At 51.6% G+C, this 25,379-nt stretch overlaps 2 protein-coding genes and 1 pseudogene across 2 annotated transcripts; 1 reads left to right on the plus strand and 2 right to left on the minus strand.

Annotated features, from left to right (window-relative positions):
• Positions 1–371: 371 nt before the first annotated feature.
• LOC103972547 (large ribosomal subunit protein uL5c-like) lies at positions 372–17,825 on the minus strand (annotated as a pseudogene).
• Positions 17,826–18,102: 277 nt separating this feature from the next.
• On the plus strand, positions 18,103–22,100 carry LOC135626562 (uncharacterized). The gene is made up of 6 exons (XM_065131968.1): positions 18,103–18,345; positions 20,054–20,118; positions 20,215–20,282; positions 20,371–20,895; positions 20,974–21,064; positions 21,717–22,100. Exons 1-6 carry the CDS (start codon positions 18,201–18,203, stop codon positions 21,801–21,803), a joined length of 981 nt encoding a protein of 326 aa, XP_064988040.1. The 5' UTR covers positions 18,103–18,200; the 3' UTR covers positions 21,804–22,100.
• A 1,776-nt stretch (positions 22,101–23,876) lies between these two features.
• LOC135626561 (transcription factor PCF2-like) lies at positions 23,877–25,167 on the minus strand. The gene has a single exon (XM_065131967.1). The coding sequence runs from the start codon at positions 25,036–25,038 to the stop codon at positions 23,980–23,982; it is 1,059 nt and encodes a 352-aa protein (XP_064988039.1). The 5' UTR covers positions 25,039–25,167; the 3' UTR covers positions 23,877–23,979.
• Between the last annotated feature and the right edge of the window lie 212 nt (positions 25,168–25,379).

Raw genomic sequence — 25,379 nt, forward strand, 5'->3', positions numbered from 1 at the left:
GACACGTGAAGCATCAAAAGTAGAGGACAGATGGGGGAGTGGTTTATGATTTCCATAGTATAAACTCTTAGAATAGCGGATTCATTTCCATAGTTGAGTCTATAGCATCATTAGTTTTCCCTTTCATCTGATTCAAGTTTCACAAGTTGGATTCATTTCGACCATTTGTTTGTTGATGTACATATGTTATTAACAGAAAACACAGTTAGAGAATCATGGAAATGACAAATCAAGTGAATTTAACAGGTAGTTTTCTTTTCTCAGTGAAGCAGTTTGCTAGTCAATAGGAAGTCTCCCTCTTCCTCTCGACTTTTACCCAGTTTAAAATAGGACATGAATCATAGACTTTAGTTAGTTGATCTCACAGCCAACCTAACAAGTAGATTGAAACGGGACTTGAATCATAGAGTTCATCTGATCTCACAACGAACCCAAAAAATAGATCGAAACAGGTCATGAATCATGGAGCTCACTTGATCCCACAACATGTTAAAAAGATTTGGCTACTACTTTCTTCCCTTAGATTTGGTATCAAAATGGGCGGCCTGGCCCTCCTCTTCTTCTTGCGCACCATCGCTGCTGTTGGGGCTGCCCCCTCACGATATGGCATGCCGAGGAGAGCAAGCAGTCTTTGAGCCTCATTATCCGTCTTGGCCGTGGTCGTGATGCAAACATCCATTCATTTCTGCTTACCCAGGGCTTCATATCGGATCTCCGGAAACACACTTTGATCACGAAATCCGGTGCTGTAGTTTCCATGCCCATCGAAACTGTTGGGGTTGACACCTTGGAAATCTCTGGTCCTAGGGAGACCCAGGTTTACAAGCCGATCCAGAAAGGAATATATTACCTACATTAAGCAAAACTATTCACCTAATCAAGCTCCAATGATCCTTAAATACGTTCCATAATTTTAAGGCAGAGTCTCAACAATTAATATCAGATACAAATATCAGCTAAATGCAAAAACAATGTGAAATAGTCAACAGCAAAAAACTCAAGTTAGCTTAACAAAAAAGGTATGAGACTCATCTGCAGCTTCACATATTAGTCATGTGTTCGCAGATACTAAAGAGACCATGTCACGTATATGTATAGGATTCTACTACTAAGAAAAGCTGAACAGGTAAACAACAATGAATAGTGATTGTTGAGAAGACAAATGGGCTAGCTCATGAGCCACAGGTTAAGTAACAACAGTTCAGAAACGAGTCAAGCATCTTTCCAAGAGATCAAGCACACATGAGCATATGAACACAGCACACATAGAAATGGAAGAATTATTTGTGTCTGTATGATGGTACATGTTGATTGAAAAGCAAATTACAGGTCACAAACATTTGATTCAACATAATCAGCTCCAAGATGCAGCATTTGCCTTACACCGGAATCATACTTTTCCAAGACTCATTAAGCGATCGAATCCACCAGAGCATCGATCAACGAATTTGATCCGGAAACAACTCGACTTGACCTACCTAATACACAGATCTATGGAGCATGAGATTCTGACTTCTTTGATCTCCTAATAGTCTAATACTGCAGCACTTGGCAATACACAAAACTCTTCGTTGCGAATTCAATATTTATCACGCTTGGGGGAGCATAGTCTCCTAGTATGTTTCATGAAATAAAGCACATACATGGTCCAATGCTGAATGTATATGCGTCCTTGAGCTTTTTACTTGGATTGACTCAGCATCTCTTTAGTATGCTTTAAGAATAAACCAATTCACATACTATTAAATGGAATCGAAACCAAAAGATCATGCAATACACTTTTTATATCCACCATAAACCTACAACAACTACAATTGTAATTGTCTAAACAACATAATTTGTTGGAACTGCTATAAACAAACAATTTCTAGCATGATCATAACACTTAATAAGAACTTTTTACTCAACCAAGAGGTTAATCTCTGCTGATTATACTCGATGATTGTTGTGGGAAACAACTTTGAGCCGTGGCCTCGGGGCTAACGCGGCTCGGTTCGGGTCTGGATAACGGGGATCTCCCTGGGGCGTTCCTCGAGCCCGCTGAGGCGGTCGGGTGTGGTGTCCGATCGGGACGGTGTAGCCGTCTCCTCCGGGCAGGAACTCCTCGCCTACACGTCTTGAAGGGATCTTCGGCTTCGCACCTGCACAAAGGTCGGGCCGGCCCGACCCCTCCGACGATCAAGTTAGCAGATGTGGAGGGGGTTTCAGATGAAGAAGTATTTTTGTGTGTCTGTCTCTCCCCCCCCCCTTTCTAATGAACGAAAGAGTATTTATAGGGAAGCATACTGCTTCCTGAGCTGCTCGCATGCAGGGGGCAGGCTGGTAGCGTCTGACTTTGTGTTGGCGTGGCGTGAAGAATTGAGCTTTGGCAGGATGTTAATGCGCCTCGGTCGGCGTTCCGGTTTGCATTGACCAGGTGCTGTTGCGTGAGGCGTCATCTGACGTCAGTCGAGTCTTATCATAATTACTATCCTCATCAATGATCCTGTCAAATGATTACCTAATCTCATAAGAATGATCCATCAAAATTAATCATATAGTTTGCATTTTCCAAACTAAAGAAGAAAACTGGAGAAAGATAAGTAGAAAGAAATTACTAGTGTGATAATATCTACAAATTAATATTACCATAGAGCTGAGATAGATAGTTATAATTGAACTACATAGAACAACTAAGATTCCCAAATGTCCAACTTAAACCGAGGTTAATACGAGGTGGGTCGAGATGTCACTTGATGAGGGTAATAAAGGCGACATGATGTGCCACGACGTCAGCCACGCCTGGGCGACACTCTGCCCGAGGAGGAGGGCAATAATGTCGACTCGATGTATGCTGATGTCACCTGCTCTCAGACAACGACTTCATCGTTGTCTGACCCCGCGCGCTTGGCCGAGGCGGAGGAGGACGACGACCGATGCTCGCCCATACCTTGCGGCAGTTCGGTTCTCCACGCAACGCCAACAGCAATGTCAGATGCCATCAGAGGTACGGTCCTGCTCCTGCATGCAGGCACATCAGGTAACACTAAACTTACCTATAAATACCCCAAAGTTCTAAATGAAAAGGGAGACCTCTTCATACAAAAAATTCCCTCCGCATCCACTGACTTGATCGTTGGAGGGGTCGGGCCGAGCTTCCGACCTGACCTGTGTGCAGGTGCGAGAATGGGGTCGCCTCTTCCCGGTGCCGCGGTGAAAGCTTCCCTCCCGATGCGACATCCTGACCGGACCGCCGTAATCGGCCACCGAGAGATCTCGAGGGATGCTGCGCGAGATCCCCGTCATTCGGACCCCCAACCAAGCCGCGTCGGCCCCGAGGCCACGGCATAAAGTTGTTTACACTAACAGATTGACGCTAGAAGGAGGGCCTGTCCGAATATCGAGCGATCAGCAGATCCACTCTGACGAACCCGCGGCTGTTGGATTACCCACGATCAGCACCCCGGGAGAAAATCCCCCGCGTGATGAATCCCGAGACGAACGCCCCGCCGCAACGTCGGAACGCTACTGGCGGTTGTTCAATGACCCGGGTTTATCGCCACCTGACGGTGCCCCCGTCGGCCCGTCGCCAGTATCGCCCGAGGCCTTTCATGATCTCGCTCATCAAGTTCGAGCTCTGACGGGCGTGGTGCAAACTATCATCCCGCTCGTCTCCCAACCGACGCCCCCGCATATGTCCCGGCCTTTGCAACAGCAGGGGGCCCCCACCCGGACTCATGCACCACTTTCCGAGCTCCCCGCTTTGCCTCGGAACCGAATAGCCCAGCCCGAGAACCGAGAGGCGAAAGATACGGCGAGTCGCCCAAAGCTTGAGGCGCCATCTGCGGACTCGACGAACGCCCTGCGAGCCCAGTTGCGCCTTGTTAGTCAACGACTCGACGAAGTACACCAGGAGGTTCGCAGGTCAAAGGGAGAGCTCGGGACAGACAGACACCAAGGGTCCCCGTTCGCGCTCGAAATACAAGATCAAGCGATCCCACCGCACTTCCGGCTCCCTTTGCTGGACGCCTATGACGGCGCCACTGACCCGGCGGACCACGTGGCCGCTTTTCGCGCTCAGATGGCGCTATATGGGACTTTTGACGCCTTGATGTGCAGGGCATTTTCGACGACTTTGAGGGAGCCAGCCCGCGCGTGGTACAACAGCCTGAAGACCGGGACCATCACTTCCTTCGATCAGCTCGCTAGAGACTTCGAGCTCAACTTCCTGGCCTACGCTCAACCAAAGCCATCCATGGCGTTGCTCGTCGGACTCAACCAAAGGGAGGATGAGCCCCTCTCCTATTTTGTGAACTGTTTTACGATGCAAATCCGAGGGCTCTCAGACGCTCACCCCTCTCTGTTGATGCAGGCATTCATGATAGGCCTACGGCCTTCCAGGTTCTTCTGGTCTCTTGTGGAGCGACCCCCCACGACGGTACCCGAGATGTTCCAGCGAGCAAGCCAGTTCATCGCCGCAGAGACATGGATGGCCGGGAGGCGCGAAAAGCACAAGAGGGTCAAGCCGGAGCCGCCCCGGCAACAGCAATCTGCTGCATCACGGCGTAGGTTGGACAGATCCGACCCGCCGACACCGAGGCCCCCTCTCCTCGCCTTGAGCTCGTCCCAAACAGAAATATTTCTCCACATAAGGGAGAAGGGACTGCTCAAAGATCCCTACCCGATGAGGAGTCCACGAGAGCTTGCAGACCGATCGAAGTACTGCCGCTTCCACCGGCAGCATGGGCATGACACTGAACAGTGTCGGGAGTTGAAAAGGCAGATCGAGGAGCTTATTCGTAGAGGGCATCTCGGCCAGTACCTTCCGCCGGACAAGGAACTTTCGCCGCGCCCGGAGGGTCCCATCGAGCGACACATCGATGTGATAGCTGGCGGCCCTGCATCTTGTCACGGACAAACTTCTAAACAAGATGTTTGATGTAATGCTTATGTATGTCCGTGTCTTTTGGCATGTTCATGCCTTGTACAACATGTAGAGGGGCGGCCGAAGGCTTAATAGTCCCATTTTAGTTGGGTTGGTGGCCTCTTTAGGCTTGTAAATAAAGGTTGTGTCATGTGGACACGTACGAGAGATTTTCGATCTATAATGGACCATTTTACCCTTTGTTGTGCCATTGTTCAGAGCTTGTAAAGTCTGTTTGTAATTTACATTGTCTATGAAGTGTTTTTCGGAGATGTTTGCTTGTGGATCCCGATTGAGGCATTCTCTCTAGCCCGTTCTCTCTTTTGTTGGTCCTAAGGGACAATGGGAGACTTCGGGGAGGCTGACCTTTGCGGACGGACACGCAAGGGTGCCGCACGACTTAGGCAAAACCAGCTAAGTCCGTAACAGATGGTATCAGAGCGAGACAAGCACTCATAGAAACACTTAGCATGCAAACGTGGGGGACCTAGCGGGGCTGCGTTGAGGGCAGTCAGCACACGCGCGACCGTTTGGGGAAAGGGAGTCGCTCAGAGGAGCGGGCATCTGACATTGGCATTCAGAGGAATGGCCAACCCTTCGCGCAAGAGGCACCACGGGAACAGGTAAGCTTGGAAGAATTTGGAGCGCACAAAGGTTGGGATGGCTGAGTTTGAGCTGCGGCTCAACGTTGACAACTATACTTGATGGTGCTCAAGCCAAGCGAGGCGCTTGGAAAATGATGAGACCATGCAAGGTGGAATGAGTTGCTCAACGACCAAAAGAGTTATGCAAAACTCACAGAGGTGAGGGGAATTGCTAACTCGAAGAATTTGGTACTCATGCATGGGCTTGTATGCGGACAATGGAATGTTCGCGGCCATCCCAAGGCGACCGAAACTCGGCGCCATGGAGCATTGAAACTTTCTCTTCGGCATGTGAAGGATACGTCCGTAGAAGGCTGAAGTGTGCAACGAGTTCAGCATGTTGCTAGGCTTGAGTGGTGCAGCGGGGGCTGTATTGACGTGGAGTCGCAATCTAGCAAGTGCGTTTGCAGGAGGCAGAACAATGCACAGTTTGTTCAGCAGATCAGAGTAGTCCAAGGGGATGGTGGTCTCCGAAACGAAGAGAGATGTTGCTCCAATGGGACAATTATCCAGGAGGGATAAGTCCTGGCTCTCCAGAGGGAGAATCATGTACGACGGACCGCACATGTTGAGAAGGAGTACCTCAACAAACAACTCCACGAAACTCGATGGACTGAGCAAGCGGCGAGGAGTCGTCGCATGATCTCGCTTGAGAGAATGCATTGGTGGATGCATTGCGAGATCAAGTGGGGGAGCGACCCAAAGCAACTTAAATGAAGGCACACTTTGAGTCGATGTGGAGATCGGACTCAAGGGAAGGCTGACCCGTGGAATGGTGGGCGCGAGGGCCACCATCAACTCAATGCAAAAACGAGGAGCGGAGCAACTTGGGTGTAACTTGGCGAAGTACTCAAGCCGCATGAAGGGAGCCAGCATAGAAGTTGGAACATGGAGCAGAGGCACAGTGCTTTCCTTAGACAGAGGTCAAGGACATGAACTCTTGCAGAGGCAAGAGTAGGATCATGTTGTTCCATGGGTCCTTCATTCTGACGGAGCGGACTCATCTTGCATGGTGCCGAGGAAGAAGGGAGCTTCTAGGCACATACACCTTTTCTCGGAAAAGCATTTGATGGAGAAACTAAGGCAACTCAATTTGCGGAGACGAAGTTGGGTTCAGAAGGCCTTAGCATGGGGCAAGAGGACGCAGAGGCGGGTACTCTTAAAGAATATGCCACAGTGTTGTCATTTAATTTGCTATGAAGGAAGAGGTGCGCAGCGGAGATTGTGCTGGTAGGGGCAGAGGCCCAGGATCCAGACAATGGTGCATAAATTACAGTGAAGTCGGTGGACTTCGGGAGCTACTAGGCGACGGACTGTCCTAGAGCGGTGCTTCATCTAGGTGTGACCCAAGAGTGGGTGGATGAAGGTCGATTGCCAAAGGAGCGAACAAAATCGAAGGTGGAGGAGACCCTGCGATGTATTGGCAGAGGCCACACATGGAGGGTTCACAATTCGAGTTTATTCCACAAGGATCAGAATGCAATGGAGATGTCACTAGGAGGCGACATGGTGCAGCGGATCGCGGTGGAACAGTTCGTGGTAATGCGATACACACGACTGTGTCCCATGAGGGACTAGATCATACGGAGGTATGATCGGGAGCTACTGGAAGCTCCACTTCGGTGAACAACACGACGGCAAGAAGGGCTATGGATTCAAGGAGTGAAGGCCATGGTACCGTAGAGGCGGGTCTTCCGGGCGTGCATCGAATTTTGCATCGGATGAAAACCTTGGTCATCAGCATATGGGGGCTGTGTTCCACCAAGGGAAAAGTTCGAATGCAAGTACCAGTGAGTTCCATGGGAGGGACTTGATCATGCAGAGGTATGATCGAAGCAGCTGGAGAGTTGGACTGCTCCAGAGCTCATATTCGCTTAAGGGAGCCCGGCAAGTCAGAGGACAAGGCCGAGTAAGCGAACGTTACTACCAAGGAAGCTAAGGAGAACAGAATCGGTGCAAACCCTACAATGTGATGGCAGAGGCCATGCATGGGAGTTGTAGTCTGTCTTTCCATCGACCAAATGGACTGCTTGGAGAACACAGAGGTGTTGAAGCAGGGGGTCGAAAGGGGCGAGGAAGCGACGACGAGTCCAGAGGGACTTAGCTACCCAAAATCAAGCATCAGTTAGTATAGAGGTGGACTCAGAGGAGTGCCACGGAGACATATCTACTGACCGTGAAGAAAAGGGATGTAGATGCGAGGTGACGGATAGTAGGGCCATGGGCATGGCAGCGCCATGGTACCGCAGAGGCGGGACTTCCGTGAAAGTCATTGATCCCTTGCTCTCATGGAGGGAGAGCGCTTGGTCGTGAAAGGGGCCGAGGAGGTGGAGAATGCAGAGGCAATCTCTAAGTACTGAGACAAGGCTGAAGGGCAGAGGCCGAAGAACTTCGTAAGACCGGTGTCAATGTGCTTCTCATCAAGATAACCGAAAGTGAAGGACTTCGGGTCATGCAAGAGTGCATAACCAAGGAACGAAGCAGGCAGTACGAGGTGCTGTACCTTTGCTACTCAGTGGAGTAAGCGACAGGGTTGATGGAGAAGACGGTACAATCCCAAAGGCGACCAAACCTATGAGAGAATTACTCCAAGTCGAGGTGAAAACTTCCTGCATTCCAGAAGTTCAATGGCATTGAGAAGGTGAATCACAGTAACTAACTCAACGCAAGGAGTGCAAACACTTCAAGTGCTTCAGAAGTGTGAGCAAAGAGCAGGCGAAGGCCAGTAACCAGCTCGATGCATGAAGTACAATCTCGAGGAGGCGGGCGAAGTCAAGTAACCTTTGCCTTCTCAACTCTTAAGAGAATGGGCGAAACCGAGTACCCCAATTCTCTTATCTATCTAGTAGAGGAGCTCTGCATATGTTCAAAGACCCTTCGAAGATAATGGAAGACAATAGTTGTCAAATCCTCACCAACGGTGATCAGTGCTACTGAGAGTAGATTGTCCGCCTCATTTCCCAACGAAATGCCAATCGAAAGCGGAAGTGATGCGAACCTACTTGGATGTGACAACTAAGTGAAGGAAGAGTCAATGAGCAAATTTTGTGGAGGAAGGACCCAAAACTTCAGAAGTTTGCGAGACGATGCTCGTTAAAGCTCCAACAAGCATCCACCCTGTTCAAGCAGCATGAGGAATTTGAGAGACTGGCGCAGTAACGATAGTCTTTTCCTTCATCTGGGGGATCCGCAGGAATCAATAAGGATTAACACAACTCAGCCAACCCCACACCAGAGTCAGAGTCATTGGCGAGTTGAAGCAGCATGGCGGATCAACGGTTCGAATACTCAAAAACAGCAGCAGAGAGCAGCTAGGAGCCAAGAGGCCTATTGTAGCTAGAGCAGAAGATTGAAGACTCAGCAAAGGCGAGGAGTTGCAGTGTCGGCAAAGGCTTCAACGAGGACGTCGAAGGAATAAGTGGGGGAGAATGTCACGGACAAACTTCTAAACAAGATGTTTGATGTAATGCTTATGTATGTCCGTGTCTTTTGGCATGTTCATGCCTTGTACAGCATGTAGAGGGGCGGCCGAAGGCTTAATAGTCCCATTTTAGTTGGGTTGGTGGCCTCTTTAGGCTTGTAAATAAAGGTTGTGTCATGTGGACACGTACGAGAGATTTTCGGTCTATAATGGACCATTTTACCCTTTGTTGTGCCACTGTTCAGAGCTTGTAAAGTCTGTTTGTAATTTGCATTGTCTATGAAGTGTTTTTCGAAGATGTTTGCTTATAGATCCTGATTGAGGCGTTCTCTCTAGCCCGTTCTCTCTTTTGTTGGTCCTAAGGGACAATGGGAGACTTCGGGGAGGTTGACCTTTGCGGACGGACACGCAAGGGTGCCGCACGACTTAGGCAAAACCAGCTAAGTCCGTGACAATCTGGTGGGGATTCCATGACCGGAAGAAAGGCCTACGCCTGAGCCGCCCCGACCAAAGCTCCCAAGCACGGGCCCGAGCCCGAGGTCACTTTCCCGGCTGGAGCATCCGAACAATCCGAGCACGACGATGCGCTCGTGATATCGGCCAGGATCACCAATGCGCAAGTAAGAAGGATCATGGTCGATACCAGGAGCTCGGCCGACATACTCTACTTCGACGCCTTCCAAAAGCTCAGCTTGTCTAGAGACAACATGAAGCCGATGTGCTCGGCGCTCACCGGATTCACCGGTGACTCGATCTCACCGCTGGGGGCAATCACTTTGCCCTTGACCCTAGGAGCTCCGTCGAGGTCGAAGACAGTGATGACCACCTTCTTAGTGGTTGACCTCCCCGCTGCATACAACGCTATTCTCGGCCGGCCGACCCTCAACAAAGTCAGAGTTATCGTCTTAACTTACTACCAAACTGTGAAGTTCCCGACCCACGCCGGGACCGGAGAGATCACGAGAAGCCCCCGAGAATCTATGCGCTACTACCTAACCGCCGTCTAGTTACACAAGAGAGCAAGGGTCGAACCACCCTTGGCGGATCCTCGGGAGGCGAAGAAGCCAGCCCCCCATCCTGAGCCGAGGGGGTCCACCATCGACTTACCGCTGCTAGAGGGTCGGCCAGACCAGACGGTCAAAATCGGGTCGGAGCTACCCGAGCAAGAACGAAAGTAGCTCGTTGGCTTCCTACAGGAAAATGCCGACGTCTTCGCTTGGTCGCCATCTGACATGACGGGCGTCGACCCGGAAGTCACACAACATCACCTCAATATTTCACCCGACGCTCGCCCGGTGAAGCAAAAACCCAGACGGCAGGCCCCTGATCGGCAGCTCGCCATACGAGAAGAAGTGGATCGACTTTTAGCGGCAAGCTTCATAGAAGAAGCTAGATACCCGTGATGGCTATCCAATGTAGTCCTCGTCAAGAAACCCAATGGAAGCTGGAGGATGTGCGTTGATTACACCAGTCTTAACAATGCATGCCCAAAAGATTGCTACCCCCTCCCAAAGGTCGACCAACTGGTCGACGCAACGGCCGGACATGCCCGCCTCTCATTTATGGACGCCTTCTCGGGATACAACCAGATCAGAATGGCACCCGAAGACCAAGAGCATACAACCTTTCTCACCGACCAAGGGGTATACTTTTATAAGGTCATGCCTTTCGGATTGAAAAACGCTGGGGCTACGTACCAGAGAACAGTGAACAAGATGTTCGCCCACCAAATTGGGCGAAGCATGGAAGTTTACGTAGACGACATGATTGTAAAAAGCCAAGAGGCTCGAGCTCACCTTGCCGATCTGGCCGAGACATTCGCCACGCTGCGCAAATTCGGCATGCGACTCAACCCCACGAAGTGTGCCTTCGGTGTCACCTCAGGAAAGTTCCTCGGGTTTATTATACACGAAAGAGGAATCGACGCCAACCCGGAGAAGGTCCAGGCAGTCATCAATATGCAGTCACCTCGGACAATCAAGGACCTGCAACGCCTTAACGGGAGACTCGTCGCCATGTCTTGTTTCCTTGCCTGATCGGGTGATCGCTGCCTCCCCTTCTTCAGGGCGCTGAAGAACCCGAAGAATTTTCAATGGACGATCGAATGCGAGGAGGCCTTCAAACAAATGAAGCAACACTTGGCCAGCCTCCCCCGACTTACCTCAATCTCTCCTGGGGAGAAGCTAGGCCTCTACCTGGCTGCCTCCCAGCACGCAGTCAGTTCCATTCTGGTCAAAGAAAACTCCGGCGAACAGCTTCCGATCTACTATGTCAACCACGTCCTGAATGGGCCCGAGGAACGATACCCACCGATTGAGAAACTAGGACTCGCGCTCGTGTTGTCAGCCCAAAAACTACGCCCCTACTTCCAGGCTCACCCGGTGGAGGTCATCACCGACCAACCACTTCGGTAGATCTTGTCTAAATTTGATGTTGCAGGACATCTTCTCAAATGGGCGGTGGAGCTCGGCGAGCATGACGTACGATACGTGCCCAGGATCGCTATCAAAGCCCAGTCCGTGGCCGACTTCATCGCAGAATTAACCCAGATCGAGGACGTGGATCCCGAGCAACCTCCCGAAGCATGGGTCCTGCACGTCGATGGATCGGCCAACTCAAAGGGCGCCGGCGCGGGGCTGGTGCTGCTAGCTCCCGACGGGCGGTCGTTCGAGCGTTCCCTCCGCTTCGGGTTCCAAGCCACTAACAACGAGGTGGAATACGAGGCGCTCCTAGCAGGACTCAGGTTGGCCCTCGAGATGCAGGTGGTCGCCATACGCATCCTCACCGACTCGCAGTTGGTAGCCGAGCAACTCAGCGGGGGATATGAGGCTCGGGACCCGATCATGGCAAAGTACCTGGCACAGGTAAAGAACCTGACCACCAAGTTCCCTCATTTTACATTATCTAATGTCCCGAGGGGAGAGAACGAACGAGCCGACGACTAGCTAAGCTGGCGTCAAAGCCAGCCCCCGAAGCCCGGCCCGAGGTCGAGGAGCTCCCTGCCCGCGCCATCGAAATCGCAGCGGTGGCCTCAGGCGGCGCGCTAATCACATGGGTGCAAGAGTTGCTACGCTTCAAGCGGGACGGGACCCTTCCTCCCGACGAGGCTACGGCTCGGCGCTGCGTCGTACGCATGCGTGGTACTCCGAGGTGAGTGGACGACTCTATAAGCGGTCCTTCACATACCCCCTCCTACGGTGCTTGGAGCCCGACGAAGCTCGGACGGTTCTGGCTGAGGTCCACGAGGGAGTCTGCGGGGAACACATCGGCGGGCGAACCCTGGCACACAAAATACTTCGCCAAGGTTACTACTGGCCGACCATGTGCTGGGACGCGAAGGCTTATGTACAGCGATGCAGTTCATGCCAAGAACACGCCCGCACACCCCGGCAGCCCGCGGTCCCGCTCACCCCCATCGATTGCGCATGGTCGTTCGCGTAGTGTGGTTTGGACCTGCTCAGACTTTTCCCCCCAGCCTCGGGACAACGGAAGTACATCGTCGTGGGTGTGGATTATTTCACAAAGTGGGTCGAGGCCGAACCACTGGCGACGATCACGGAGCGGCAAATGGAAAAGTTCGTATGGAGGAACCTGGTGACTCAGTTTGGCTTGCCCAAAACCATCATTACAGACAATGGGCCTCAGTTCGCCGGTAGAAGGTTCCGGGAGTTCTGCACGAGCCACGGAATCCAGCTAAGGTTCAGCTCGGTGGCTTACCCTCAGACGAACGGGCTAGCAGAAGTAACCAATCGGTCCATTCTAGACGGGCTCAAAAGAAGAGTGTCCGCAGCCCGATCGACTTGGACGGACGAACTCCCAAGCGTCTTATGGTCATTACGCACCACCCCCAAAACCACGACTGGAGAGTCCCCCTACAGCCTCACGTTCGAAACCGAAGCTGTCCTATCGCTTGAGGTAGCTATTCCCACCCTTCGGACAAGAAACTATGACGAGAAAAGCGCGAACGAAGGACTTCGAGCCGGCCTCGACATGCTTGAGGAGCGACGTGCCGATGCACACTTGAAGGCCCTCTCTTATAAAAGAGCTATCACAAGGGTCTACAACCGGAAGGTACGACCCCGACCAATTAAGCTAAACGACCTGGTCCTACGCAAGACCGAAGTCAGCAACCCGACCCGAACAAGGGGGAAGCTGGCCCCCAAATGGGAGGGACCTTATCGGGTTGTTGAGGTAATCCGACCGGGCACATACCGGCTCGCGACGATGGACGGTTCTTCTTTGCCGAGAACATGGAACGTCCAGAACCTTAGGAAGTTTTTCGTCTAAGGAAGAAGTTTTTTCGCCCAAGGGAGGAGGAAGTTTTTCGCCTAAGGGAAGAAGAAGAAGACACAAGAGAAGAAGAATTTCCTTTTTTATTTCAAAAACTGGGAATTACAGGACTCGACTGAAACAGGACTCGAGGATTACAAAAAGAGATTACAGGACTCGACCCCGAGCCGACCACCAAAAATATTACAAAATTCTGCCCTAATCATCAGGACCCCGACGCTATCGTCAAAGGGAACCTCATCTGGCATATCTACGTCTAAATCCTTGGGATGCGAGGCAAAAGGATCTACCTCGACTTCCAGCCCAGGGTGGCGCGTTCTGAACCGGCCCAGGGCGATCCGGTACCCGTACTCATAAGTGACCTGCCCCGACCGGACCAGCCCGAGCTGGAAGCTCGAGGATTGCTTGTAGTCCTCGATTATTTCCTTATCCTTTTCTGGCCGCCGATCCGGCTCGGCAGCCAAAGCCTCTGAGGCCCCCTTCGCCTCGGCTAGGGCCCCTTCCAGCTTCTGGGTCAGGGTGACCGCCTCGTTCCGGGCCAGGCGAGCCTCGGTCTGTGTCACCCTTAGGAGCCCTTGGAGATCCTCCTCCTCTTCAGCTGCTTTCGCCTCAGACTTCAAGCGAAGGACCTCAGCCTCCAACGACGACATACGCTGGTCAGCCGCCCCCGCCTCAGATTAGAGGCGCGTCGCCTCCGCCTCGAGCTTCGAGGAGTGCTGCTCTGCCGCCGCAACTGCCTCTGGAGCTGCCCCCGCACGGACCTCCTCGAGCTGCTTGCGCAGCTCGGCATTCCGATCGCACAAAATGCCAAGGGCCCGACCCGCGTCGCGCACGTGGTCCGCCAACGCCATCGTGTAGTGTTGGCCCTGCAAAGGAAAAGTCAGAACCATTCTCGGACAAACAGGAGGACGGGGTCCAATAGCGAGACACTTACCCACAACAATGACTTCGCGGATTTGCCTAGCAAGACATCCGAGGGCATGGTATACAGCTCGTGAGCCATATCCGGATGAAGCCCTCGGATGAATGCGGCCGCAGTTTCCCCTTCAGCCCATACCCGGGTCCCGCGGGTCAACCCCCCCCCAGCGGGCCGCTAACCGGTCGGAGGGTTGGCCCTCCAAAAGCTCACCCATCAGGCGCGCCTGGTAGGAATCGTTCGGTGCCCCCGCGGGGAGGCGGCACAAGTCCCGTATTGAGGGCTCCCTGGGCGCTTTTCCCGCCCCCTCGTTGCTCGGACCGGCCTCCCCCCGGCCACGTCCCCGTCGCCGGTCGTGTGTGCCCAGCTCCTCCGCCACTTCGCATGCCCGAGCCCTCGGTGGAGTCGGTTTCTTCGGGGCAGCGACCTTGGCCTTCTTCCGAGGACGGCCGGCCTCGAGCTCCATCGGCGCCTCTCTCGTACCGATGCCCGGGCTGGCCGGTTGACGCGGGGATGTGGTTGACGAAGAGCGCCCTCCGCGCACGGTAGTGAGGTTCACCATTTCTGCACGAAAACACCGAGCTCGATCAGAACACCAAAAACATGAAGACCTGCCACTACCTTCTTTAAGGCATACCTCGAGGCACCGGGCTCAGACTTGCCTCGACCAGCCACGCCTCGGTCATCTTCCGGATGATTCGGGAGGCCGGGAGGATCACCTTCAGTCTTCGAAGGGCCTGGCGCTCCTCCTCATCCAGGACCGGGGCGGTGTTGTCGACGGCGCGCGCCGCCCACCGGAGCCCAAAATTCTAACCCTCCGGATGGCATACGTAGAAGAAATGCTCCTTCCACCCCTTGTTGCTGGAAGGAGCCCCACTGACCCGGAAGCCCGGTCGGGCGGACAGGTAATAACCCCCCGACCCCCTGGATAGACGGAAGCAGGAGAGGAAAAGAGACCGGCTCGGGAGAATCCTAGCGTAGTAGCATTCCCCTAGGAACGCCACCAGATAGCGCCAGGAATTTGGCGCCATCTGAGAAGGGGAGATACGCCACCACGAGACACAGGAGCTTATGACTGGATGGAGAGGGAGGCGCAACCCGGCCTCGAAGGCGTCTAGGGTTAGGGCGAAGCCCCTAGCTATAGGATCATACGCCCGTTGCCCCGGCTCGGGGGCAATGAGCATGAATTCCGCCAGGATACCGTAACGATCCCGGAGGGAGCCGAGCGACGACTAGCTCACAGTTGAGTCGAGGTCATGTGGCCACATTAGCGATTCAAGGGCTTTGACAGCCCTTTCCTCGAACGACGAGTGAGGACTCGCCGGCAATGCCCCCTCTCCGACGATACCGGAAGTAGGAGGCGAGGAGGAAAAGGGCAGAGAAAGAGAAGCCATCCTTACCAAGTCTTGGAAAGGAAGGTAGGGCAGCCGATGGGTACGAAACAAGGTCGCTCGAAGAGAGGGTTGAGCAAATGCAGGTATCAGGACGTGCAGGAAGCCGACGGTGCGCTATTTATAGGCCACATCCCACCAAAACGACGACCCTTCCTCTCCGGAAGTGCACTGCGAAGACGCAAACGTCACTTCGCCATAAATATAGCCTGACGTGGCGGCCAACAGCAGCGCGGTGCGAAGTACGGAGGCGCTAATCATATCAGCCTCGAAAGACGGCGACTCCCGAAAGAGACGACCCCTTGAGCTTCCCCAAGAAGAAAGCAACCTGGCCGCCCGCGCCCGCGCGCAGCTGAGCTATCGGTTGAAGTTGCTCCTCGGTTGCATGTTGCCCGAGACCACACCTGCGCGGCCAGCCCGCCTGCGTCGTGCTCCTCGGCCGCATGTTGCCTGAGACCACACCTGCGCGGCCAGCCCGCTCGTGTTGTGCTCCTCGGCTCCATGCTCCCCGAGACACGCCTGCGCAGCCAGCCCGCCTGCGTCATGCTCCTCGGCCGCATGTTGCCCGAGACCACACCTGCGCGGCCAGCCCGCCTGCGTCGTGCTCCTCGGCTCCTTGCTCCCCGAGACACGCCTGCGTTGCCAGCCCACCTGCGTCGTGTTCCTCGGTCGCATGTTGCCCGAGACCACACCTACACGGCCAGCCCACCTGCGTCGTGCTCCTCGGCTGCATGTTGCTCAAGACCACACCTGCGCGGCCAGCCCGCCTGCGTCGTGCTCCTCGGCCGCATGTTGCCCGAGACCACACCTGCGCAGCCAGCCCGCCTGCGTCGTGCTCCTCGGCTCCATGCCCCCCGGGACCACCTCCTCGGCGCGTCCCACGTGCCCGAGGCATGCTCCTTGGTCTCGTGACGCTCGAAGACCACCTCCTCGGCGCGGCTTGCCCGCCCGAGACGTGCTTGACCTCATGTCGCCTGAGACTACCGCGGTACCGGAGGCTGAAGCCATGCCTCGGACTCCCCCCTTTTTTTACAACAACCGACGCATAGCTCCTTTCGGGGGGGATATGATGAGGGTAATAAAGGCGACATGATGTGCCACGACGTCAGCCACGCCTGGGCGACACTCTGCCCGAGGAGGAGGGCAATAATGCCGACTCAATGTGTGCTGACGTCACCCGCTCTCAGACAACGACTTCATCGTTGCCTGACCCCGCGCGCTTGGCCGAGGCAGAGGAGGACGACGACCGATGCTCGCCCATACCTTGCGGCAGTTCGATTCTCCACGCAACGCCAACGACAATGTCAGACGCCATCAGAGGTACAGTCCTGCTCCTACAGGCAGGCACATCAGGTAACACTAAACTTACCTATAAATACCCCAAAGTTCTAAATGAAAAGGGAGACCTCTTCATACAAAAAATTCCCTTCGCATCCACTGACTTGATCGTCGGAGGGGTCGGGCCGAGCTTCCGACCCAACCTGTGTGCAGGTGTGAGAACGGGGTCGCCTCTTCACGGTACCGTGACGAAAGCTTCCCTCATGACGCGACATCCTGACTGGACCGCCGTAATCGACCACCGAGAGATCTCGAGGGACGCTACGCGAGATCCCCGTCATTCGGACCCCCAACCAAGCCGCGTCGGCCCCGAGGCCACGACATAAAGTTGTTTACATTACCACGGAGGGTGACGGCAATGCCGATGGTGGCGCCCTCCCTCAGCTTGAAGCTTGCAATGGACTTCTTCGCCTTGGTCTTCACCGGCCTCTTCCCGGTGATCAGCGCCAAGTCTCTCATTGCCGCCTCCAACCCCTTCGAATTCTGCTCCGCATCTCCCATCCCGCAATTCACCACTATCTTCTCTATCTTTGGCACCTAAAACCCCGTCCCCAACAGATACCGCACCCGTAACCTAACGCTGTAGATGAAGGAAGAAGGAAGGGGCCGGAGCAGGAGAGCAAACCCTAACCTCGTGGATGTTCTCGTAGGAGAACTCCTCGAGGAGGGGCACGACCTTCTCGAGGTAAACGGTCTTGAGGCGGTTGACCTTTCCGGCCTCGGGGCAGTCCACGAGGACGATGCCGGTTGGGGACGTCGCGGGCTACGGAGGAGGGGCGACGGAGACACTGGCTCGCACCATGAGCCGGCCGGTGGAGCCGAGGCGGAGGGCGGGGATCCGGTAGGCGGAGAAACGGGGAGGCAGAGTGGCGGGCAGCGGGAAGCGTGTCGCGGAGGCTGCGGTCGCCATTTGGGCAGTGACGAAGTGAAGTGGTTGCTCGGATGGCGATTTAGATAGGAGGCAGTTATAAACCCCTTTTATTTTGTATCTATATATCCTTAAAGATAAAATATAATATACCATTTATGTATATATACGCCTACAAGTGTAAACATCCATTAAAATTAATTAAATGTTTCTTTAATCATAATTATTATAATTTATTTAATCGAAGGATATTAATGGAAATTAGTCTCGATAATAGTAGATTTAATGTCTAATACATAAATAAAGAATCTCAAAAAGCGGAGATAAATAGGAAGAACGCAGAAAGCTGTGGCTTTTCCTCGGCCAAATTTGCTTCCCACATCGGTAATAAGCCTTGGCAGCAGATCTCAAAGCCGGCGGAGGGAGGCGATGGCGGACAAGCCGAGCCGAGCGCTGGTGATCTACGGCGATGGCCACGCCCCCCTCGTCGCGTCGCCGCACGCCCATCTCCACTCCTTTGCCTCCCGAGCCTCCTGCGGCTTCCTCTCACTTAGAGCTCCTCCCGACCCCAATGGTAAGTCTCCTTCTCTCCTTCCCCTCCTTTTTCTATATGTTCTACAATGCAAGATACCAGCGATGATCGATCGATCTCCGGCGCCGCCTGATTGACAGGGGCTTTGGATGTCGCTAGGGTTCCATGTTTTCTTAGCGTTCATTATCTCTGTGATTAGTGAGTGTTTGCGCTTAAAATTTTTATCCAGGAAAAGATTTTGCTTGGCCTATTATTACGCACTAAAGGAAGAGAAGAAATATGAGTGTGATTTGTTGGAAATCATCGTCTGGATTTTGGTTGGAGAGAAAGAGGGCTTTGTGGTTAAAGATTGAGCTGGGTAGTATATGTTCCAACATCTTTTGATGTTGAAAGGAAGGTTCATGTTTCTTGGTTCTCTTTTATTAAGAATGAAAATCGAATTTACTGGAACTTGGATCAGTGTGGACTAACAATATGTTCCATAGATTTGCTCTATCTATAGTGTCCTACTCTGTCTTTCACTTGGAATTTCACCTTTCTTCTCTCTGGCATCCCATTTGTGGCGAAAATAAGTGCAGATTGTGTTGAATATGCCTTGTTTTCACCTTTCCTGAGATAGTAAACTAGGGTTTTGAAATAAGAATGAGTTCTACATGTCTATATGTAGTGGAATGTTATCACCTATTTTAGTTCTTCTTGTTCATTCAAGTCAGAATATTCGCGCTAAGTACTTTAAGACTTCTCTTTCTCTCTCTTCCACATGTTTGGATGTCCTGAATTTTTTTGCTTTGGATGATTGAAATTTAGATTATTTGTTTTAGTGACCAAATCTGTAAAACTTCTCTTCCTAGTAGTTTTTATAAAGTTTGAAGATCTGAATTTGTATGTTTCTGTTCTTTCATGAAGTCTGTTAGTGTTATGCATTAGGAACTTCCTTTAAACATGCCTGTTATAGTTGTGTTTGATGATTTTGATCCATGTAATATTAACTTACTTGGATGAATGTCATATTCATTATATGCATGATTTTGTATTTTGTTGCTGATTTTATGGTTGTCATATGGATGGTGACATTAGCTTTGTTAACAAATGTTGGTCATTGATGTATTTTACAATGTTATGTTTTGTATGCATATCTGTAGGTACTAGACTTGAAATTTAGACAGATTGGTAACTTGTGTTGGTATTATTATCTGCAAAAAGTGAAGAACCGGTTTCATAGCACAATGGCATTGTTTGTATTGATATTGTTTCTTGATTGTTCTCTGCGAGGGGAACTGATATGAAGTTATAGCATTTCTTTATGATTCTTGTTTCTGGCATTGCTTGACAACAGAGGGAAGACGTTGTACCTGCCTCTGAATTTGTCCATGTTGAGAATGGTTCTGAGTTCCGTCATCTTCAAAGCTTTACCAACCTTCTAAGATTTGGCATCCTTTCAATATTATATATTTTATCTAAAATCTCAGTCTCTGTTTATCCCTGTTTCATTGTGACACATTCGATGATATAAGAAAGGCTACAAAAGCATAACAGCTTGCTTTACTTGCAATCGGTATTCTTAATTTTATTGTCGATAAATTTTATTATCTTCAAAAAGTGTTAGTTTGTTTGGATGAGCTATAGCTTGAGCAGATATCTTCTCTATGCCCATTATCTCTTTCTTAGACGCTAGGCTGCAACCTTTAGTTGTCGTTTCCTCTTGTTGAACTGATGGACTCATTATTTTTTGGTTGTATGTGAACCTCAGAATCAGAAAATGACAGGGTAATTAGAGAATTATCACAGCTACTGGATGCATATGATATGTATATGGTGAGGATGAGATTACATTACTGCTGTATGTTTCTTGGAAAAAGAAGAACAAGCTATCAGTATCTGACTTGTGTCTTTTTGTTTTTTGGGTTTCAGAAAAAACATGGTAACACAGATATGATTGAAGACCTAAAAGATTCTTCAGTTCCAACAATCTCAAAGAGGTTCAAGACTGTTTACTTGTGATACAGTTAAGTTTTATTTCTATAAGAGTCTTGGGTATAAAAATAATTGTCTTCTATTAAATTTCAGGTTCATGGGCCTTAGAGCTGCCATACTTACCACTTGCCCTGATGTTGGATCCTTTGCTGCAAATCTTGGTTTTAGTGTTTTACAAATTTCTAAGTTGATTGGGCGAACTCCTACTGGTGTTGAACCCCCAGAAGTCTCTGATAACCTCATCAGAGTGTTTGAATTACTGAAACTTCTAGGATTTTCAGGAGGGGATGTTCTTGAAAAATATGAGTTTGATTTAGTGATTTTGCACATCAAGCCTTGTGATCAGTTGAGAGATGAGAAAGGATCAACGGTTATCAAAACCGATACTGATTTTCTCAACAAGTTAGTCGGTGGAGTGATGCATGCAGCTCAGCCTGGATCAAAGATTGCTTGTCGTCTGCATTTCTCCATTATACTAGGTTATGGTACTGTTTCTGATGGTGACCAAAACTGCTCCTTGATTTTGAACTCATCAGCTGAAACAAATTCTGATCTATTGTTGCTTCGTCCTCGTCAAAGCTACACCATGAAAAGTGGAAATATATTGACAGACATTAGGTATCATAAGTTACTTGTATTGGGTTATGGTCTTTCTTGTAGTTAGGATGTTGTTGACAACCTATTAATGAATTGCAGGCATCACCACCCAATGTTGATTGCTCAGTGGCAGGAGGGTGTAACTCGCCAGGATACAGCCAACAAGTTTGGCTTTGAAGAATTTAAGGAGGTAATTGTGCTTTGATGGGATTTAATGCTTACAGTCAGGCTTTTGTGTGTGGCTTATCATCTAAAACAATATAATTTAAGATTTTGATATATCCTTCCGGTATGTGGACTATAATGCATGCTATTGTTGACACATAATGTGTAAACCTATGCTTCTGTAGCTTTTGTTTGTCATTATGTAGATTGTTCTCATCACGGAGATAACTGATGTTGTCCCTGTGGAATTATGCCAGAACTGCTCTCTTTTTCCTAGCATGTCCTCCGAACTGTCATGTAGTAATAATCATTGTTCCTTGTTGATGTATCCGTAATAGTGTATATTAACTGAAATCATAATCAGTAGTTCATAGTCATGCATAGTTTTATTTACAATGGACTTATTGTAGCCACGAAACGTGGACCGTTGTTTGTCATCTCTTCCACCTGAATCAACTACTAAAAGCAGTAGTTATCTCATATATTAACATACTTGTCGACTTTTTATTATAGATCTGACCTTTACACTGTTAAAAACATTGTATGCCCTATAACAATACAGTTTGAGCATTTTGTCTAATTTATGAAGAAATTTAAATATCATAATATAATAAGTTTTTCATATCTGGTAAAGATTACATTTCCTGGCTGATGTGTGCTTTTATCCTATCATGCAGCGAGGGGGGAATTTTGCTATACTTGCAGACAGGTTTCTCCATGAGGTGGCATTTAAACTTTGGAAGGCACCTAAATATGGAGCATGATCGCATCATACTTGCAGGTGCATTTTCATGAACCACTCAATTTAGGCGGAAAGGTGTTGCAGCACCAAAACTTGCTGATAATAATAATAATAATACTGGGGCATTATATTATCTAGTATAGTGTGATGATATATGAGATCCATGGATCTTGTTTCTAATATTAATCTTAGAGAATACTCCAACGATATTGCCATTCAAAAGAGTATGGCAAGAGGGAAAAATGTATTCATCTCTAATTTGTGCTACTCTGATGAAATCAACAGTTTGCCAGCTTTAACCAAGGGTTAACTCTTATCATATTCTGTTCTTTTTTTGTCTTTGGCTTCTATTGTTTCCTTAGTGGCTTTAAATGAGAAGAAAACATTGTGAAGTGTCCTTAGGTTCGCGTCTCATGCATTGACCTGCGATCTTTAAATCACATCAATCTAATTAAGCCAAAAAATGATCCTCAAGATATAAGGGCTAAAATGCGAAGGCATTTTGGGCATTAACATCCAACGTCTGGCCCTTGATGTGGGTCCCGCTCCTCAACCCAGGAGGGACGGAGCCTGTGGGCCGTCAAGAAGATCTCGCGGATCGCGAGATCATCAAATCAAATCGCGCCCGTCCGATCTCTCCACCACCAGCAGACCGCATCACAACTTTGCCATAACCGCCGTTGGCCCCCTCTCCCGCACCCTGTATAAATTGTCCTCCATTCCAATGAAGGGAATCAAGAAACCCCCAGGAGGAGACGGCCATCTCCATCGCTCGACGAAGCAATCTGCTCCGCAACTCCACCGGCGGCAAGGCCCATCGCATATTGCCCGCCGCCATGGTCTCTCTCTCTCTCTCTCGATCCCATAGCTCTTTAATGATCTCGATCGCGATTGTTGGATTTTCTCCGTCTTTTGGTTCATAGGTGGCGCAGAAGCAAGAGCCTAGGCCGAGCGGGACCATGAGGCGGCACCGGTTCCGGCCGGGGTGGGTGGCGCTGAGGGAGATCCGCAAGTACCAGAAGAGCACGGAGCTCCTCATCCGCAGGATCCCCTCCTCCATGGATTTCTTTTGAACTCCTATGCCTCATTTCATTCTTCTCAAATCCCTCCCTTGTCTTTTGTCGCCAGACCCATAACCGCAAAGTTCATGACAATTCCACCCAACCATCATCTAAGTGCAGCAGTCAGATGGGACCATGGATGCCGACGATCTCGAAAGCTAGGACAAATCCTTCCTGCCGGCATCCAACGAAAACTCCGATCGATTGCTCCACTCCTACAGTCAAGTCTTTAACGATTTCGCCGCTGCGGAAAGACGAAGCGAGGAAGATAGCAAGGACGGAGAACCTCCTGCGCGCATACCCCCGTCAAGTATTGCCTCTTCTCACCACCCACTCGCCGGACTGCCTTGACCTCACAAGGTAAGGCCACGGCCGCTTGTGGAAAGCTTCAAGCCTCGGACGAACTCCACCAGCACGCGCGCCCCTACGCGTTGGAGCCCGGACTAGAATGAGTCATGATAACTTAGCAGTAGAATTGCCGTACTTCATTCGACCATTACTATGAAAGCAGAGCACTGGCAATGCACTGTACCTCCAACGAACTGGAGTCCTAGTTTTAAACAGATGAGTACCATGTTTCGTTGACGGTCTTCATTTGCTGGGCCGGATTGAGCGAAGCGTTTCTTGCCCCCAAGGCACCTTTAGGGTTGCCAAGTAATCAACAGAATGCTCACACCACAGGCGACACTGTGCTCGATAAATCACCGTCGAGCACACCCACCACTAATAATCTGAGTTTTCATTGGACACCAGGCGGGTCCCATGCCACGACACAGCACGACTTTGTCCACTGTTTTGGATAAGAATGAAAGAACGAGAGAGAGAGAGATAGCAGGTGACTTACCCACCGGGCCCCACATGGGTTCCCATGCGAGCCTCGATTCTCCGAACAACAAGGCGAGGGGCTAAGCTCCAGACGTAGCCAGTGGACATGAGGAACGCCACGCCACGTCACGTCACGTGGTTCTCGACCACAGAGTGCCGCGGGACCCACCATCACATCGAACCACAACGGGAGAAGAGGGCACTGAAGCTGGTCGAACAATGGGTTTTGCGAGTCGACCGACTTCGGACGATGCACACTGTTACAACAATAGAAGAGGAATGAAACGAAGAAGGCAACTCTTGGACCCAATTCTAGTCCTCGGCGCTGCTGTCGTCCTCGTCTTCTTCGTCTTCGTCGTCCTCGTCTAGCTCTTGCACCTGCCCGCGTCGCGAAGCGACGGGAGCTGACATCAGTCGCGGCTCATGCTTCCTACCCGCCGCAGGAGGGCTCGCGGCGGAAGGCTCACCCTCCGGCCCGGTGGCCATGTTGACGCCCGAGAACAGCCCTCCAGCGGATATCGGACGGGCCGAGGCAAGCTGGATGATCTGCGGCGTCTGGGGGAACGTCCACACATGTGACTGGCTCGATGTGCCCGCCACAGCGGTGGACGGCTGTGGCAGCACCCACAGCGCTCCCGGCGGTATCACGCTGGCCCCCGCAGCGCTGCCTCCGAGCGCCCACATGGGCACCACCCCCTGCACCCCTGCCCCGATCGGTGCCAGGCCAGAGGGTATCGAGATCGCACCCCCCACCGGGAGCAACGGGTCTTGCACGGGGTAGTGATTGGCGATGGCTGCGCTACGGCCCGTCCGCGACGGCTGGAGCTTCTTCCTCCGCTTCTTTCCCGCCTCCTCGTCGTCGGGAGCAACCGGGTCGTCCGCGGCCGCAGGGGCGGATGTGGAGGTCACCGGAGCGGAGGTAGGCGCCTCGGTGGGGATCTTGAGGGTCCCTCCGACGTTGGTGGCGATGGCGGGGACGGTACCGGTGCCGGTGGCGGCAAGGATCGCTGGTTCCGCGCGCTCCAGGAGCCACTGTATCGTCTCGCCGTCGGACTTATGGCCAAGCTCGCGGGTGAGCTGGAAGATGCGGGCGGCACACGCCGCCGGCATCCGGATCCTCCGGCCCCGGCCCTCAACCTTCGTGTGGCGGTCCTTGGTTCGGCTGGCCGGCCTCCGGATCAACTGGAACGCACCCATCCCCAACATCTCGATGTGCTCCGGCTTGGGGACGATGAATCGGTGGACCGGTATGACCGCCGGCGGCGGGGTCGCCACCGCTCCGCCTCCTACACCACCACCTCCATCGCCGCCACCGGCTCTAAGGTCACTCTTTCCCGGCCTGTCGTCTCCGTCGCCCCTCTGGGATTCCATACCTCCGCCTTACCTTCTGCGGAAAAGCTCACAGCTTTTCTCTTTCCCTCCTCTCTTCTCTCCCGAGAATTAACAGATCGCACGCGCTCTCCCAACACCAAAAGATGGGATCGATCGAAACCCTACAAGCCCGCCTCCCCTCCTTTTATCCTAATCCGACGGCAAATGGACTACTATTCTTACTGGGACGAGGTTCCCTGCTCTGCTGACCGTCGGATACCCAGTGGGTTCCACTCGGTCAGCCTTAGGGATAATGGAGACCGTTCATCCGGGAAATTCGATGAACCCAATCTTCCAATTAATCTTCCCAAGGCAGAAGGGGGCCTTCGGCCGGGACCCAT

Source organism: Musa acuminata, chromosome BXJ2-11 (assembly GCF_036884655.1).
Source record: "Musa acuminata AAA Group cultivar baxijiao chromosome BXJ2-11, Cavendish_Baxijiao_AAA, whole genome shotgun sequence".
NCBI lineage: Eukaryota > Viridiplantae > Streptophyta > Magnoliopsida > Zingiberales > Musaceae > Musa > Musa acuminata.